The sequence below is a fragment of the Saccopteryx leptura genome, chromosome 2 (assembly GCF_036850995.1).
Source record: "Saccopteryx leptura isolate mSacLep1 chromosome 2, mSacLep1_pri_phased_curated, whole genome shotgun sequence".
NCBI classification, from domain to species: domain Eukaryota; kingdom Metazoa; phylum Chordata; class Mammalia; order Chiroptera; family Emballonuridae; genus Saccopteryx; species Saccopteryx leptura.
This window is the reverse complement of record NC_089504.1, coordinates 88,069,752-88,089,217: the sequence shown is the minus strand read 5'-3', so window position 1 is coordinate 88,089,217 and position 19,466 is coordinate 88,069,752. Positions and strand designations below refer to the sequence as shown.

Genomic DNA, 19,466 nt, shown 5'->3' with positions numbered 1-19,466 from the left:
TCTTCTGAAAAGCAGCATGGCACCTGCCAATAATGATGCAGTTTGTAGCTAAAACATCACAGAACTTTTTTTTTTTTTTTCTTAAGCTGGAAACGGGGAGAGACGGTCAGACAGACTCCCGCATGCGCCCAACCGGGATCTACCCGGCACGCCCACCAGGGGGGGCGATGCTCTGCCCCTCCGGGGCGTCGCTCTGCCGGGACCAGAGTCACTCTAGCACCTGGGGCAGAGGCCAAGGAGCCAACCCCAGCGCCCGGGCCATCTTTGCTCCAATGGAGCCTTGGCTGCGGGAGGGGAAGAGAGAGACAGAGGGGGGGGGGGTGGAGAAGCAAATGGGCGCTTCTCCTATGTGCCCTGGCCAGGAATCGAACCCGGGTCCCCCGCACGCCAGGCCGATGCTCTACCGCTGAGCCAACCAGCCAGGGCATCACAGAACTTTTGATAGAGCAAATTCTCATTATTTCTAGTTAACAAAAATAGTAACAACTTCTTCCCCACTAAAATATGGGATAGTATATATACTATATTTAAATCAAAATATATAGGGAAGGGCAAAAGTAGGCTTACAGTTGTGAGTATGGAAGACCGAGTTTATATTTTATATTAATGTTGATTAATTATTGTATTATTTCCCATATGAACTGTAAACCTACTTTTGTTCCACCTTGTATTTAGAGCCATATACAAAATTACCTGATCCATCAATAAAGCTACTATATGGGTTAAGTCTAATACCCAACATGATAGAATTAAATCCCCCAGCATTTTTTTAAAAAAATATTCTTATTATAATAAATATTTTCTGTTATGAGATAATTACTTTTTAGGGTCTATAATTTTTTTAAATTAAATTTATTGGTGTGGCATTGGTTAATATGATCTATTTTATTCTTTTTAAGTCATTTAAAAAGACTAACCAAAGATTTGAGAGCAAAGAAGCCCATCTATAATTGGTCAAAAGCCTAAGTGTATTACGAGGATTTTTTTCTGTTTTTTTTCCAGATTGTCACATGAACTGATAAAACCCAGCATTGTGAAGCAATGAAGATTTTCATAGAGTACTGAAATAACTGTTAACTAATTTTATTTAGTTAACTTTGACACAATTATTCAAGGTAACTTTTATGAATCGTAACTACAAAATTTATTAAAATGAATATATATAATGCACTTGAGGAAGCTGCTGGATTATAAGGCCATCATTAACCCTGAGCAGAGAACATAACTGTACCTTACCCAATATCTAAGGATACGTTTGAGCTTAGAATGAATTAGGGAAACATTTTAAAAGTGTATTTGAAAATTAAAAGGTTGAAGCAACTACTAACAAAGTCAGACATGTATAAACATTATTTATGGTTTCATGCTATTTTAACCAGAACACCTACAAGGCAAAAGGTGGCCCAGCTGAATTATATACAGGAACCATAAATGGAAGAAGCTAACTGGCATCAAAGATGTTAATAAAGAGGGCCAGAGGGTATAAAGCCAGAGGTAAAGCTTAGTGTGGGTCAGAAAGTCAAAATAATTTGATTATCCTCTACTATATCTTAAAGAGTAGATTACCCAGAATTTGAATTGAGGACTACTGAGAAAGCAGATGTAGATAAGAACCCATCAATTTACTGAAAATCATCAATCCAAGGTAGGCATTCTCTAGAATGTGATAAAACCTTGCTAATTAATCCAAGTTTCCCCGAGTAAGAGTGCATACATAGAGGACCGAAAGAAGTGACTAGGGCCCAACTTTTACTTTAGTTCATTCGATAAGTCTTTTCCTGCTAAATAAAGAACTGTTCAGTCATTCCACATTTATTAAGTGTTTATTTTCCTAGATATTTTTGTTTGTTTTATGTTTTTTGGGTTGTTGTTCTGTTTTGTTTGTTTGTTTTTACAGAGACTGAGAGAGAGTCAGAAAGAGGGATAGATAGGGAAAGACAGACAGGAACAGAGAGAGATGAGAAGCATCAATCATTAGTTTTTCGTTGCGACACCTTAGTCATTCATTGATTGCTTTCTCATATGTGCCTTGACTGTGGGCCTTCAGCAGATGGAGTAACCCCTTGCTTGAGCCAGGAACCCTGGATCCAAGCTGAGCCAGCGCTCAAGCTGGCGACCTCGGGGGTCTTGAACTTGGGTCCTTCCGCATCCCAGTCCGATGATCTATCCACTGCGCCACCGCCTGGTCAGGCCCTAGACATTTTTTTTATGAAAGAGGTTACCAAAGTGAGTAAGAACACAGTCTTTGTCCTTGAGGACTTGCAGCCTAAAGAGAAAGTCAAGCATCTAAGGAGACAGTGCTAAGACAATGTGCTCAATGCAGTGATATAGTTATGCCCAGACCAGAAACAGGTTAGGGAGAGAAATTAGGGTTCTTATACTAAATAAAAGAATACCTGAGCCAGATATTAAAATATAAGAAATTAATAAGGTAAATAATAGGTAAAAACATTCAAGACAAAGGAGTAGTGGACTGAGCAGGACACAGTTCAATGCATGGTAAAGAGGGTGAGGTGTCAGGTACCACAGGTAGATTATATTAATATATAAGGATAGAGATGATGGGGGTCGGAGAGGAGGCTGATGATATATAGACCAGACTACAAAGAAGGTCAAGCAAAAATTCTTAAAACTTTTTATTGGAGATAATGGGGACCCACTGTTAAGCAGAATGATACAAAATAACATTTTTCACTAGTCAATTTGCTAATACTGTGGTAAATAAATCTAGGAAGGGCAAGAGGTTGGAAGTAGGGAGACCAGTTAGGGGGCTACTGCAGGCAGGAAATAATAAGGTCCAGAATTAGTAAGTAAACTTCTAACAAGTAACCTTATAACAAAATCCCCTTTGCTGCTGTACCAATAATACAGGATGATCACAGTGTAGCAGAAGAATAAAAAAATAATGCAGGCCCTGGCCAGTTGGCTCAGTGGTAGAGCATCTGCCCAGTGTGTGGAAGTCCTGAATTTGATTCCCAGTGAGGGCACACAGGAGAAGAGACCATATGTTTCTCTACCTGTTTCCCTTCTCTCTCTCTCTCTCTCTCTCTCTCTCCCTCTCTCTCTCTCTCCCCTCCTCCTGCAGCCAGGGCTTGATGGTTCAAAGGAGCTGGCCCTGGGCACTAAGGATGGCTCCATGGACTCAGGAATCTGAGCAACAGAGCAGTGTCCCAGATGGGCAGAGCATCACCCCATAGGGGACTTGTCAGGTGGGTACTGGTTGGTTTGCATGTAGGAGTCTGTCTGCCTCCCTGTCTCTCACTTAAAAAAAACACAAAACACCAAAAAACTAATGCAATGATATATATGAACATACATATATGCATAATTTTTATATAACGCATATTTTTATAAATTCTTATATATAAGCACTTTTTGCTATTACATTAAATTATTTTTATACATTAAACAAAAAAGACAAAGGTAGTTACAAAACAAAAAGGAAAAATGGAAGCTAAAATTCAAAACATTCTATTTATCTTAGAGTTACCAATTAATAATTAGTTATCACTAAAATGAGTTATTTTATTAAAAAATAAATTGAATGTTGCTAGAAATTTATATTTATAAAGAGGAAAATTATTTAAAATGTATTCTATAAAGTATCTAAAACCAAGAAAATTATAAGATTTCCAAGAATAATTTAAGATATTAACAAAGAACTAAATCTACATAAGAGCAATAAAATAATTTAATAAAGAAAATAACATGATATTAGTTTTAACAATTTATTGTGAACCTACCTTGCTGTGTATAACATTTAATATTCATAAACTTTAGTGAGATATGACCATTATATTTATTTTGTAGATTAGGAAATAAAATCCCAGCTAAAGTTACTTACCTAATAACTGAGCTTAAATGTTTGTCTGCCTTTACATGCCTTATTTAAAGGAATTAGTAGTCATATGTAAATAAAACTATGTAAGTATTTCATAAAAATATTTTTAGTTCACAAATGCAGAACTTCATATCAGAAAACCAAGATTATATACAAGGCAATAGAATTAACTTGGTTTAAATACAGTGTGTCTGTAAAGTCATGGTGCACTTTTGACCGGTCACAGGAAAGCAACAAAAGACGACCGAAATGTGAAATTTGCACCAAATAAAAAAACAACAACCCAGTTTCTGTAGGATGAAGTGGCAGCATGTGCGCATGCGCAGATGATGACGTCACACTGTGTATACAGCGGAGCAGCCCAGGGCCATGCCAGTCCAGATGTGGACGGTAGAGGAAAGTTCAGTGTGTTCTGTGGCTCGTTAAATTCGAATCTGTGACCAAAGTGCAATGTGAATATAGGCACTCATAACGAAGCGCCACCACATAGGAATAACAATACCTGGTGGGATCAGCAGTTGAAGGAAACCGGCAGTTTGGTGGAGAAACCCCGTTCTGGTAGGCCATCAGTCAGTGATAAGTCTGTACAGGCTATACGGGATAGCTACCTAAGGAGCCCTAAAAAATCTGCCCGTGAGCACACATCGAACTGCACTGAATAGGTATGAAACTGGGAGAGTTTTCCCTTTATTTGGTACAGATTTCACATTTCTATCATCTTTTGTTGCTTTCCTGTGACCGGTCAAAAGTGCACCATGACTTTATGGACACACTGTATAGACTTTACTCCTTATTAGCTATGGAAATTTCACAAACTTCTCTGAGCTTCAACAGTTATAAAACAGGTTACGAGGCTTCAAGGGGTTCTTGTAAAGATTAGGAAAGTAATCAATTAACAGTAGCTAGTTCTATATTCATAAATTAATAAAATGTATAAATAAACTAATATATTGCATTTATATTTGAAGTAAAAATTTTTGGGAAAAGAATACCCTTTTTCCCTGCTACAAATGTTTCTTTAGCCATAGTAGATATACATACATATGCACACTGTTTATAATACAATACCTGACTCAAAAAAATCCTTGATAATCCAAGAGCCTACTAACTAGTTTGCAAGTAAACTATGATTAAAGTACCATGAGAAACCAACCTTTCTCTCCTTACTAGACAGAAACTGGTTAAGAAACTCTAATACCTAACTTCTTCCCCTGACTACACTTCCACTATAGCTCTCAAATCCCTACTACAGAATTAATACTTGTTCAGACTTCAGGCCTGAAGTTCTGGTTCCTGCCTTGGCTCTTCAAATCCCATTGCTAGAAAAAATTGGAAGATCAGAAACATCAGTAATTGCTGCTACCTTATTACTGGGTCCCCTAGAAATTATTTCTTTCTGGGTTATTTGTGACTTGATCTTCACTCCCCCTTAACTCTACCAGTTAACCGAGTTAATTAATAATTGGCTATATTAAGAAAATATAACTTAGAAATCTGTAACAACTTGAAACCATTTTAAAAATTGCTTTGCTCAAGAAATTCTTATTATATAATAATTTTAAGTTATTTTAAGTTTTTATATGGCTTATTAATTATAATAGTATTATAGTTTAGTATTTTAGTAGTTAAAAGTAGTGATATCATAAAGAATTAAATAATAAATCCCAGGTAAATAGTCTCTGAGGCCCCAATTAACACTGTTATCAATAATGCTATGCAACTGTTAATATATATATAAAATTACCAGAAAAATTACCTTGGTGTTCTTCTAAATCCATGTCAAGTTGTCTAATTTCTTCATTAAATTGATTTATTCTTTCTTTTATATCTGTTAACCTGTTGAAAATATTATTAATGAATTTATGACAGATAGTACAGGTCCTTGGTCAGCAAATTGCGGCTCAAGAGGCACATGCGGCTCTTTGGCCCCTTGAGTGTGGCTCTTCCACAAAATACCACATGTGGGCGCTACCTCGATAAGGAATTTACCTATCTATATATTTTAAGTTTAAAAAATTTGGCTCTCAAAAGAAATCTCAATCATTGTACTGTTGATATTTGGCTCTGCTGACTAATGAGTTTGCCGACCACTGGATAGGTATTCAGTGAAAATAATTATGATGCTAGAAAATCTTAAATCTTTTCTAAGCTGCATAAACAATATCTAGAAATAATATGGCCAATTCTGAGGATAATACTACAGATTTAGAGAGAAAAATTTTTTCTTGATCTTTTTTCATGATTCACATTTGGACTGTAAGTATATTCTTAGAAGGTTAGGTTGCCTAACTTCAAGAGACGACTCTTCCCCAGATTACTTGAGCATGACCTTGTCCTAAAGTATAAAGGTTGGATGTGAGGATGATCTGGCTGCAACATCAGTCACCCCATTGATTGCCAGGGTTGATTCGGCTGATCTGGCTGGCTAGGCAGGTGTCTGTCCCCTTCCTCCCTCACCGCTCCGTGTGCATCCCTCCCGAAGCTGTGTGCTAGGTCAAAGATGACAACCTTCCCCAATAGAGGAGAGGACCATTGTTCAGATAATGGTAAAGAGTAGCAATGGAATAGAATTTTTTGAGTTCCGAAATAAAAACCTATATATAATTGATTTTTGACAAAGATACAAGACAAGAGAAGAAATAAAAGTAATATTTGTTCAAGAATATTTCAACAAATGGTGCTGGGATAACTGGATACATACTACCAAAGAATAAAATTGAAGTCCTACTTGACACTATGTACACAAGTTTATTCAAAATGGGTTATATATCTAAATGTGAGAGCTAACTTATAAAACTCTTAGAATAAAGCATAATAATAAGTCTCTGTGACTTTGGATTAGGCACTGGTTTCTTATATATGACATCAAAAGCACAAGCAATAAAAGAAAAAAATATATAAAATAGACATCAAATTTTAAAACTTTTCTGCTTCAAAATAACAATATCAAGTGAAAAGACCATCCAGAGATTAGGACAAAAATTTTGCAAATCATTTATCTGTTAAAATATTTGTATCTAGAATATATGAAGAACTGTTGCAATTCAATAATAAAGCCAAATAACCCAATTAAAAATGGGGAAAGTATCTGAACAGACATTTCTCCAAAGAATATATAAATACAGTCAGTAAGCACAGGAAAAGAAGCTCAACACCATTAGTTATCAGGAAAATGCTAATCAAAACCATAATGAGATACCACTTCACATACACTAAGATGACTATAATAAAAAAAATGCCGGTGAGGACATAGAGAAATTAAGACTCTCATATACTGCTGGAAGAAATGTAACATGGCACAGCTGTCCTGGAAAATAGTCTGGCAGTTCCTCAAAAAATTAAGTATAGAGTTACTATTTGAGCCATCAATTTCACTCCTAAGTATACACTCAATGGAAGTGAAAACATATGTCCACACAAGAAGTTATACATGAATATCACACCAGCATGATAATGGTCAAAAAATGAAAATAATCTAAATGTCCATTAATAATGAACAGAAAATTAAATATGGTATACCCACATAATGGAATACTTGGCAATAAAAAGAAGTGAAGTACTGATAATATGCTACAACACAGATGAACCTTGAGAACACTGTGTTAAGTGAAAGAATCCAGTCACACTGCACCACATATTAGATAATTCCATTTATATAAAATGTCCAGAATAGGCCAGTGTACAAAGACACAAAATATGAGTGATTCTGTAGTGCTGGGAGGAGGGGATGAGGCAGGGGGATGGTTAAGGGGTGTGGGGTATAACTGGAGTGACCGAACTGTTCTAAAAGTAAATGAGGTGATGCTTGCAATAACTGTGAATGTACTAAAAACTACTGGATTGTAGTTTTATTTATTTTATTTTTATTTTTTTTATAATAATTTTATTTTTTTAATGGGGCGACATCAATAAATCAGGATACATATATTCAAAGATAACATGTCCAGGTTATCTTGTCGTTCAATTATGTTGCATACCCATCACCCAAAATCAGATTGTCCTCTGTCACCTTCTATCTAGTTTTCTTTGTGCCCTTCCCCCTCCCTTTCCCTCTCCCTCTCCCCCCTCCCCCCGTAACCACCACACTCTTGTCCATGTCTCTTAGTCTCACTTTTATGTCCTACCTATGTATGGAATAATGTAGTTCCTGTTTTTTTCTGATTTACTTATTTCACTTCGTATAATGTTATCAAGATCCACCATTTTGCTGGAAATGTGGATTGTAGTTTTAAATGTGTGAATTGTATGAACTGTAGTTAAGGCTGAAAATAAGATTGAATGTTGAGTCAATATTATGTGAACCACAAAAAAATTACTGTAGCAATATGCACCCCTTATACATTTAGAATATAACTTAAAAGATGAAAAAGGGAGGCAAAATGTCCTAGTGTAAAATGTACTTACTGTCTCTCCATGCTGGCTATTTCCTGATTATCTTCTTTAACCTATAAAGGCATAAAAACAAAACAGTATTTGAAGAATTAGACATTGTTAGGCTGTCTTAAAGAGAATTTCTTTCCAAGGTAGGATGTACTAAAATGTCAGATCTTATTTCTTTCTTGAAATTAACTTCTTAAAATTTAAACATTGAAGTTAAAAGAAACATCTTTAAGAAACTATTCACAAATTTTTATTTCCATACTGATCCATGTGGCACTATGAGGTTAACATGTCTTCAGGATTGGATCAGTTTACATGAACATCGAGGATATACTCCCCCACCACACAAGGTAGAGTTCACAGCAATCCCACTACATTGAATCTCGAGTAAACAATAAATGTTATGGTATATATATCATATAATATGAAATATACGTATCACCCATAAAAATTTATCTAAAAGATTTGCTTCTCTGAAATTCAAATTTATTGTAATTTATCTGGCAAACCTATCCCAAGACCATTCTTTCCCTGCTCCAATGATCTCTTTCCAAGGAACTTCAGAGATTCTGTGTAGATTTAACACCTTCCTACAGTGATTCTAATAAAACAGTTCCTGAGTTGATCCCTATGGTTCACACTGGGTTCAATCTAAGACCACAAAGGCATTCCATTTGTAGGGTCCTGACTGGAGCTGTTCCCTAACATATATGCAGTTCTCCTAAGAGCCCGATAGTTAGGGCACCTCAAAATAAATAATAGGCTAATTATAACTTAGTACTAAATTAAAGCCAGCCTTGGGGTAGTAAGAAGGCTACTGAATACATGTGACATGACCTTGTGACATATTGTGATTTCACAGGAGATTTTAATTCCTTTCACTTCATGGAAGCACTGAAAGTAATAACCACAAAAAGTCATTAGCCAGGGGGCACTTCATTTTCAATATATGAAGCCCAAAACAAATAATGAAACAGATCTTCAGTAAGATTATCTAATTATTTACTAATAAAGAAGAATTTTAAGTTTTCCTTATAAGGATCCAAAACAGGAAAAAATGGACAAGATATAAATGAATACCATATAAAATTAGGATTTAAGTAAAAAAACAATTTATGTGAGAAATGACCTTTACTCGATTTTCTTGGTCAAGTAGTTCAGATCAATTTAGGTGAAGCTCACTTTTCATTTTATTTTATTTTATTTTTTTGTATTTTTCTGAAGTTGGAAATGGGGAGGCAGTCAGACAGACTCCCGCATGCGCCCGACTGGGATCCACCCGGCACGCCCACCAGGGGCGATGCTCTGCCCACCAGGGGCGATGCTCTGCCCATCTGGGTCATCGCTCTGATGCAACCAGAGCCATTCTAGCGCCTGAGGCAGAGGCCACAGAGCCATCCTCAGCGCCCGGGCCAACTTTGCTCCAATGGAGCCTCGGCTGCGGGAGGGGAAGAAAGAGACAGAGAGGAAGGAGAGGGGAGGGGTGGAGAAGCAGATGGGCACTTCTCCTGTGTGCCCTGGCCGGGAATCGAACCTGGGACCCCTTGCACGCCAGGCCGACGCTCTACCACTGAGCCAACCAGCCAGGGCCATTTTATTTTTAAGACAATCAACTTTCTGTTCAATTCATAAGTCTTAAATAAATTAACATATTATCACATCCTGACATATTAAAATGAGTATGCTTGTTTTTCCTACCTGTTTAAGTAATCTCTCTCGCTCTTCCATTGGAGAGCCCATACTTTTGTCTTCAGCAATCATTTGATCTCGATGGGACTCTAACTCATCAAGTTTCTCATGCAGCAATACAGCCTCCTGTTTTACCTGGGAGTGTGCTATTTCCTGAAGGAAACAAAAAAGAAAGATTTATTATTTTATCAAAAACTATTTCAAATAGGTTTCAGTTTATAAGAATAAGAACAATTTAAAACACCAGCATCTTTAAGTAGAAATATCAGGTATCTTGTACTCACTAACGCTACAAAGCACATTTTTGAACTGGAACAATAAAAATAAATCCTTGTATACTTTCATAAGCTATTTAGTCTGACATTTACAAGAAGATGGTTAGACTTACTTTATTTTCTAAATATAAGGCATGAACAGAGATAAGGACATCTCTACCAATGGAAAGATAATCAAGAAAATGTACAACTTTAACCATAATATCCAACTCAAAGAAAAAAGAACTGATTACCAGAGAAAAGATATTTTCCCTGAATAGGTCACTTACTTTCCCACAATGTTATAGGTTGAATTGTATCCCCCTAAAAAATATACTGAAGTCATAATCTCCAGTACCTGTGAATGTGACCTGATTTGGAAATGGGGCTTCTGCAGATTTAGTCAAGTTAAGATGAAGGCATTACAGCGGACCTTATTCCAATATGAGATTTATACAGATATATAATGTAGATATAGATATCTATTTGTGTGTCTGAGCCCTGCCTCCCCTCCCCTCCCTACATGCATTAGGAGCCCAACCTTTAGTGGACTTCTCTCTTACCCCTAAGCTCTTTCCCTTCATTCCTTGGCCCCTCTGTTTCCTGGGCCTGGGACCTCAGGTTGGGGAAGACTCTGAAAGAGGGCCAGGGAGAAACAGACCCTGGCTTTGTGGAGAGGGTGGGCTTCACTTCTCTCTTATTCCCGGTCCCTTGATTTCTCAAGGAATGTTTGAACAAAGAGCCAATACAGAAAATTCAACCCTAAGTAGGGGTGGGGAAATGAAGGGAGGAGAGAAAGACAGAGATTGTAGGGCTTGGAACTCAAGGTGGTCTTGGAGAGGAGCTGTGGGGTAGATGGAACTAGTAAGCAAGGAGATTGGGTTCCAGACCTATCGAAAGTGGAGTCCAAAGATGAGAGGTACCCTGGAAGGAGACTAAGGCTGTGATTCTAGGAAGATCAGAGCTGTGAATGACGCAGCAGATGAGCCAGAGTAGTCAGGGCTTGTATAGACTTGGCTCTATGTAAGCCCTGTGACTTGGAGGCCTGGGGGCAGGGTTTGGAAGAATACTGAGAGTTCTAGAGGGGTGGGGTTTTAAATAGGCAATGGGCCAGTCTTGGTTTAGGAACAGTCTATAAGGCATGGAACATTCAAGAAACTTAGTTTGATTCTAAAGTGGACAGGCAAAAGAGTAATTCAATAAATGGGTTGTCCTGGGGTGAGGGCGTGGCCAGGGTCCTAGATGGGGCAGGGCTCAGAGTGGGGAGCACTTGGTGGTTTCTGAATGGATAGCCTGACCCACCCCACAATGGAGCAATGAAGAAAATGCTTTAAAGTGGGCAGGTCTGGCAGTGGCTAGGGCCTGTGTGATGGATTTTGTTAAGGGTGGGAGGGACTAACTCTGGCCAAGGCTAGTGTTTAAGGGGGCCTGGGAGAGCTGAGAGGTATGACTTGCGGGTAAAGGACTGGGATCCACAGAGAAGCACACACACATACCTTTGCCCATGCTCAGGATGGGACAGACGGGTAACCAGATAAGAGAGCCCAAAGGCCTGTGGAGCTGGCCCACCCCTTCATCTTCCCCTTCTCCTGCTTTCTCCCTCCCTCCACACCCTACTCTTCCCAGGGTGATTGGAGGCCCCATGTGGATCCCCTATCCTACACCTTCTACTTTGTCTGTGACCACTGGTAGTGCCTGTGACCATATGTTGTCATTTTGTCTGGCTGTGTCCTTTCCCCCTCCTCTCTAGAGCTCCACCCTTTCCCTTTCCCTTGGTATTGTTGGAAGACTCCTTCCAAAAGAAGAAAAAATATAATTAATTACCATCTCCTAAATAAACTCCTCAATCACCTAGTAAATTAATAAAAGTTAACGATAACATCTGAAACCAGGTCCCACATTATAAAGATCATATTTTTAAGAGAAGACATTCTTCTTTTTGAAAGCAAAAGAGAAAGAATTTTTTAAAAAAGGAAAAAGTGAATGTTTAAAAGTTTCTAGGCAAAGGGTTATATGATATATATAGATTAGTAATAGATTAGCTTCAGGTGAAAGGCATGACAATAAAATATAGATAAAAGAAATGCAGCTATTTTGAAGTATCTCTTTTGTTGTATCTTCCCCTTCCTTTTGTTTAACTATCCTATAGATTTATTCAAACTGCATTATGATAAAATTGTCTCTGGAGACGCAAGCTCATATTGACCCTTCACCTGATTTTTATCCCACTATGAACTGAATTAGTAATATTTAGCATAGTAGTGAACACACAGTAGATATTTAAATAACTAGTTGGTTAATATTTGACAATGTTTTCTTCAAGAACAGGTTAAAAAATAAAAGCAATCTGGCAAAAATTAAATAGAATTAGTAATTTGAGAATACTGAAAATTTTTTAAAATTCATGTTACTTTAGGAATATATGTACTGATGCCAAAAACATGTACTATCAATACATATACTAAATCTAAAGTTACAGCTTACACATTTTCCTGTAGAAACTAAATTATCCAAGAGAAATAAGACTACTTTCCCCCCAGCTGCCCTAAAACCCTAAAATAAAGAGTAAGAAATCTATAAGCCAGCTGTGATAACATTAAATATCCTTATTTCTAGAAGCATATTTCTATTACTATAGAGACCCAAGAAAAAGAAAACTTATGTGCACCCAACAAAGAGGAGAAATCTGATACAAAAAATCTTAATATTTTTAAGCAAACTATTTTTTTTTTTTACAGAGATAGAGAGTCAGAGAGAGGGATAGACAGGGACAGACAGGAACGGAGAGATGAGAAGCATCAATCATTAGTTTTTTGTTGCGCGTTGCAAAACTTAGTTGTTCATTGATTGCTTTCTCATATGTGCCTTGACCATAGGCCTTCAGCAGACCGAGTATCCCCTTGCTCGAGCCAGTGACCTTGGGTCCAAGCTGGTGAGCTTCTGCTCAAACCAGATGAACCTGTGCTCAAGCTGGCGACCTCGGGGTCTCAAACCTGGGTCCTCCGCATCCCAGTCTGACACTCTGTCCACTGCGCCACCACCTGGTCAGGCAGCGAACTATTTTTTAATAGCAAATTTCCTAAAGAATGATTCAAAATACTCATTTCTTTTGCAAGTTAGGTAACAACAATCATGTCAATCTAGAATTGTTACTAATCTTTTTTTTTTAAGATTTTATTTATTCATTTTAGAGAGAGGGGACAGAGAGAGAAGCCGAGAGAGAGAAGGGGGGAGGAGCAGGAAGCATCAACTCCCATACGTGCCTTGACCAGGCAAGCCCAGGGTTTTGAACCAGCAACCTTACCGTTCCAGGTCAACACTTTTACCCACTGTGCCACCGCAAGTCAGGCAGAATTGTTACTAATCTTATCATCATAGTATTTGCCTGACGGTAGGAAATCTGGAAAGGCAGGCAAAGTTTGAGGTACAGGCCATATATTGAAGTGCAAAGAATATGAAAAGGTAGCTCACAGAAAAAGAAATACAATGACCAACAACTACATAGAGTTAACTTTATGTATAAGTAAATGAAAATTAAAACAATATAGTAATTTTTATGTATTAAACTTGCAAAAATGGAAAAGGTGGTTAATGCTTGCTTTAAGTGCTGGTGAAAATAGGCACTCTCATATGTTGGGAATAGAAGTAGAAAATGCAACAGTCTTTTTGGAAGGCAATTTGGCAATCTTACATTTTATTTACTGATTGATTTTTAGATAGAGAGAGAGAATGATTTGTTCTTCCACTTATTTATGCATACATTGGTTAATTCTTGTATGTACTCTGACTGGGCACTGAACCTGGAACTTTGGTGTATTGGGACAGTGCTCTCACCAACTGAGCTAAATAGCCAGGTCTTTCTTAAAACATTTTAAGAGTATGTAATTTTTGAACTAAAAATTTATCTTAAGACATACTCATATAACTTTGCATAAAATATATATTTTTTTACTGCAGCATTCAATATAACCCCCTAAACTATAAACAACCTATTCAATGCAAGACTACATTATAGTCATACAGTGTAAAACAATGAAGTAATTTTAAAAAAATGAGGGAGCACCCTGGCAGGGTAGCTCAGCTGGTTAGAGCACTGTCCCATTATGTCAAGGCTGCAGGTTCAATTCCTGATCAGGGCACATACAGGAATCAACCAATAAATGCATAAACAAGTAGAACAACAATAAATATTTCTCTTTCTCTAAAATAAAATTTAAAAATCAAAATAATAAGGGAGCTTTATAAGAGCTGTTGTGAACAGAGTCAAGAGAGAATGTTAGGTAAAAAAAAAAAGTTGCAGAGTATATTAAGTGTGAATCCCAATTACGGTTTTCTACAACAGTAAAACCACGTCAGGATTATAGGATTGTTGGGAAGATTTAGTGACAATGCTGGTGAAATACATTGAGAAATTTTAAAAAGCACATAGTAAGCACTCAATAAATGTATGAGTAGTTCTTTCTAGAAAGAGGGCAAAATATCAGGCATTTTTACTTTCATGTCATTTTAATTTTATACCATAAACATGGTTCGTTTTATGAATTAAAACTGCTTTAAATAAATATGAAAATGAATGCAAGCTTTCACATCTTTAGTGAGAAACTGATCTCTTCTTCATTTGTTTTTAGTCTCCTGTTCATGTTTTACTTTATTTTTATTTTTTTGAGACAGAGAGACAGAGAGAGAGACAGATAGGGACAGAGAGACAGGAAGGAAGAGAGATGAGAAGCATCAATTCTTCATTGAAGCACCTTAGTTTCTCATTGATTGCTTTCTCATATGTGCCTTGACCATGGGGCTACAGCAGAGCAAGTGACCCCTTGCTCAAGCCAGCGACCTTGGGTCCAAGCTGGTGAGCCTTGCTCAAACCAGATGAGCCCGTGCTCAAGCCAGCGACCTTGGGGTTTCAAACCTGGGTCCTCTGCATCCCTAACGCTCTATCCACTATGCCAATGCTTGGTCAGGCTGTTTATATGCTTATTTTATTGAATTTATTGGGGTGACATTGGTTAATAAAATTATATAGGTTTCAGGTGCACAATTCTACAATACATCATCTGTATATTACACCATGTATTCACTACCCTAGGTCAAGTCTCTATCACCATCTATACACGTCTACTCTCCTCTACACCCCCCCACTATAATCCTTACATTGTTATCTGTGTCTATGTTTTTTCCTTTGTTTAATCCCTTCACCTTTTTCACCCAGCCCCCCAAACCACTTCCCCTTCAAAAGCTGTCAATCTGTTCTCCAAATTTCTAAGTATGTTTCTTTTTGTTTATTAGATTATTTTATTCATTAAATTCCTTATATAAGTGAAATCATATACTGGTCTTTCTCTGTCCAGCTTATTTCACTAAGCAAAAAAATCTCCAGGTCTATCCCTGCTGTGGCAAAAGGTAAGATTTCCTTTTTTTTTAATGGCTAAATAGTATTCCAAATGTACTACAGCTTTTTTCTCCACTCATCTACTAATGAGCACTTGGGCTGTTTCCATATCTTGGCTATTTTAATATGCTGCAATGAACATAGGGGTACATACACTCTTTTGAATTAGTTTTGAGTTTCTTCAAATATATTTCCAAAAGTGGAATTGATTGGTCCTAAGGCAGTCCCATTTAAAAATTTTTTGAGGTAACTCCATACTGTTTTCTCCAGTGGCTGCACCAGTCTGCATTCCCACCAACAGTGTATGAGGGTTTTCTTTTCTCTGCATCCTAACCAACACTTGTTTACTGACTTACTGATAGCCATTCTGACAGGTTTGAGGTGATGTCTCATTGGGTTTTAATTTGCATTTCTCTGATGATTAGTGATGTTAAGAATCTTTTCATATGTCTACTGGCCATCTGTATGTCTTTTACAGAGAAGTGTCTATTCAGGTCCTGTGCCCATTTCTTATTTTGGATATTAAGCCCTTATCAGGTGTATCATTGAGGACTACACTCTCCCATTCAGTGGTCTGTCTTTTCATTTTGTTGATGGTTTCCTTTGCTGTGCAAAACATTTTCAGTTTGATGTAATCCTATCTGTTTTTCTTTTGTTTCCTTTGCCCAATGTAATAATCAGAAAAAAATACTATAAGCAATGTCCAAGATTTCACTGCCTGTTTTCTTCTAGGATTTTTATGGTTTTTAGGCTATTTAAGTCTTTAACCCATTTTTAGATTAGTCTTGTGTATTGTGTAAGAAGGTGGTCCAGTTTCATTTTTTTGCATATATGTGTCCAATTTTTCCAACACCATTTACTGAATAAACTATCTCTACCCCACTGTGTGTTCTTACCTCCTTTGTCAAATATTGACTATAAAAGTGTGGGTTTATTTCTGGTTACTCTATTCTGTTCCATTGATCTATATGTCTGTTTTTATGCTAGTACCATGCTGTTTTGATTACTATGGCCTTGTAGTATAGTTTGATATTAGGTATTGTGATTCCTTCAACTTTGTTCTTCTTTCTCAAGATCATTATTGCTTTTTGAGGTCTTTTGTGGTTCCATATAAATTTTTGGAATATTTGTTCTAGTTCTGTGAAATATGCCATTGGTATCTTGATAGGAATCACATTAAATCTATAGATTGCTTTGGGTAATATGGATACTTTTATGATGTTAATTCTTTCTATCCATGGACACAGTATTTGCTCCCACTTATTTGCGGCTTCTTCAGTTTCTTTCTTTAGTGTCTTATAATTTCCAAATACAGGTCTTTTATATCCTTGGTTAAATTTAATCTAAGGTATTTTATTATTTTTGAAACAATTATGAATGAAATTGTTTCCATTTTTGATAGTTTATTATTGGTGTATAAAAATTCAACTAATTTCTGGACCTTTATTTTTATCCTGCATATTTCTTTAAATTACCACTAGCTCCAGCACACCAAATAACTTGTTTTATATACAGTAAGTACTCAATAATTACATAAATCTAATTTCTTATCAAATTAGAATGTTTATGGTTTTCAGTGGGAAAATTATTAAACTCCTGTAAGTAAACTGCTAGATAAATATGTACCTAAATGAGTTCCATTAATGTATATAGCTGAATTGTCTTTTGTAGTTGAGTAATAAGAACCTTTATTTGACTGACCAGTGGTGATGCAGTGGATAGTGACGACCTGGGATGCTAAGGTCCCAGGTGGAAACCCTGAGGTCACCAGCTTGAGCCCGGGCTCATCTGGCCTGAACACGGGCTCATCTGGCTTGAGCACAGGCTCAACTGGCTTGAGCACAGACTCACCAGCTAGAGTATAGGATCACAGACCTGACCTCATGATCACTGGCTTGAGCACAAAGGTCGCTGGCTTGAAGCCCAAGGTCACTGGCTTGAGTGAGGGGCCACTGGCTTGGCTGGAGGCCCCGGTCAAGGCACACATGAGAAGCAATCAATGAACAAACTGCTGCAACAAGTTGATGCTTTTCATTTTCCTCCCTTTCTGTCTGTCTCAATAAAAAGAAAAAAAAATAAGAACTCTTATTTGATTTTATACTTACTGCTTCCAAACTCTCTTTTTTCATGTTCAGTGAATCTAGTTGCTGCTGAAGTGTATCTAATTCCTAAAAAGAAGAGAAAAAAAGCAAATACATATGCAAGTTGTATCAGTAATATATTTGTTTCTGTTTTCCAATATTTCAAATATATAACAAACTAAATTTTGTAAACATCTTCAATACATAACTTGTGATGACCAGAATTTATTAATATTCTCTTCTGTTTTTGTCAATTTATTTCATTATTCTTAAACACTTTGCCAGACCCACCTTTAAAAATACTTTAAAGCTTGTCAAGGTAGCCAGACCTTTACACAGTGAATCATCATATCACTGTAATCGTATTATTAAGTATCAGAGGCCTTCAAATTTGTTATGTCATTGTTCAAAGTTAAAATTTTGAATTTTGAATTTTAAACCATGTTTTCCTATCTTTTGCCTAATTCCTTTTTATTAATTTATTTTTAAAAATTTTATTGTAATAAGAAGACTTAACATGTCCCTAATTTCCTTTAGGGCCCAGACCAATAGCAATTTACATGACTCACTCTTATAAGGGATATGACCCTTAAATTCATTATTATTCATCTGAAAGCTTCCACGCAGGATTAACAATATTTTGGCATTTCTATAATATCCTTATTTCCATGTTTCATTGTATCTTATAAATCATGTCTAAAATAAAAGGTATATTAAATTGGCAATGAAGGAATACCTGAGAAACTATAACTACTTTTACTATTGGCAACTGTGGTGACTAATTATCTGTCAACTGGTTAAGGAACACGTGGGCATAAAACAATACTAACTTCCAAATCTGAGTCACCACCAAGATTGAATATTGGGAGGATTCTCAATAACCCCTCAGCAAGCACCTAAATTGGTTATTTAAACACCAATTTATAGCAGGAGCAATTTATAGTAGGTAAAAGATCTGCTGCTTATTAGGCAGGAAGAAAAGGAAAGTAATATATTCATATAGCTCAGATATATGAGGCTTTTTAATGTTGCCATTAAAAGTTCATTAAAAAACAAGCATTTTCATATGTCTTTAAGACATTAAAAAATGAAGAATGCACAGGACTGAATAAAGAACATAGTAAAAGCTACTAGGTCCATCATGCAGCATAAAAAAATAAAGGTTTCTAGATCAGTGTTTGTCAAATGTATATGGCCCAACTTGTTAAAATGAAGACTGATCAGTAAGTCTAGTCAAGCTCTCAGCGGATGCCAATGCTGTCCATAGTAGCAAGAGTGCTATATGCCTGGCCCAAAGTAGTAATTAGTATTACCTGCAACAATTTCTCATTTGTGGTTTTCATTTCTATGTACTTGACTTGTTTTTCAGGAGACATATTTTTGATAATGCCATCTGCTGCTTGTTTTTCCTGTTCAATTTCTTCTTCTACGCTTCTAATTTGTTTCTCCTTCCTGAAATCAAATGTATGTAATATTACTTACTATACTGAGGGGAAAAAATAATTTTATTCAGGTCCTGGTCTCAATTCAGTAGGGTACTTAAATGTATTCAACCATAGTTCATGATCTAAAAGTCCTTACAGATGTACAAAATAATTCTATTTGAACTGGATGAAATCTGGCCCCCAACAGCACAGACTTATTTTGTGTCTTTTTCAATTCCTTACTCTCCTTTTTATTTACATTCTTATAAGAAAACACAAATATCATTACAGAAAAATCATTAAAGCCTTCTACATATGAAAATGTATTTATTTATATTTTATGTTATCTTGGAACTTTCAGGTAGAAAAGATCAGCTATTTCATCTTTATGTTTCATAGATTAAG

General features: G+C 36.6%; 1 protein-coding gene across 3 annotated transcripts in view; it reads right to left on the bottom strand.

The window, feature by feature from the left end:
• The window catches only part of IFT74 (intraflagellar transport 74), a 99,682-nt gene that overhangs the window by 37,589 nt on the left and 42,627 nt on the right, over positions 1–19,466 (bottom strand). For all 3 annotated transcript variants that reach the window (XM_066368287.1, XM_066368286.1, XM_066368289.1), the window contains exons 9-13: positions 18,951–19,089; positions 17,662–17,724; positions 9,920–10,063; positions 8,246–8,286; positions 5,598–5,677 (exon numbers count right to left, since the gene is read on the bottom strand). In XM_066368287.1, the coding sequence (XP_066224384.1) occupies positions 5,598–5,677; positions 8,246–8,286; positions 9,920–10,063; positions 17,662–17,724; positions 18,951–19,089 (467 nt within the window). The remainder of the gene's footprint in view (positions 1–5,597; positions 5,678–8,245; positions 8,287–9,919; positions 10,064–17,661; positions 17,725–18,950; positions 19,090–19,466) is intronic.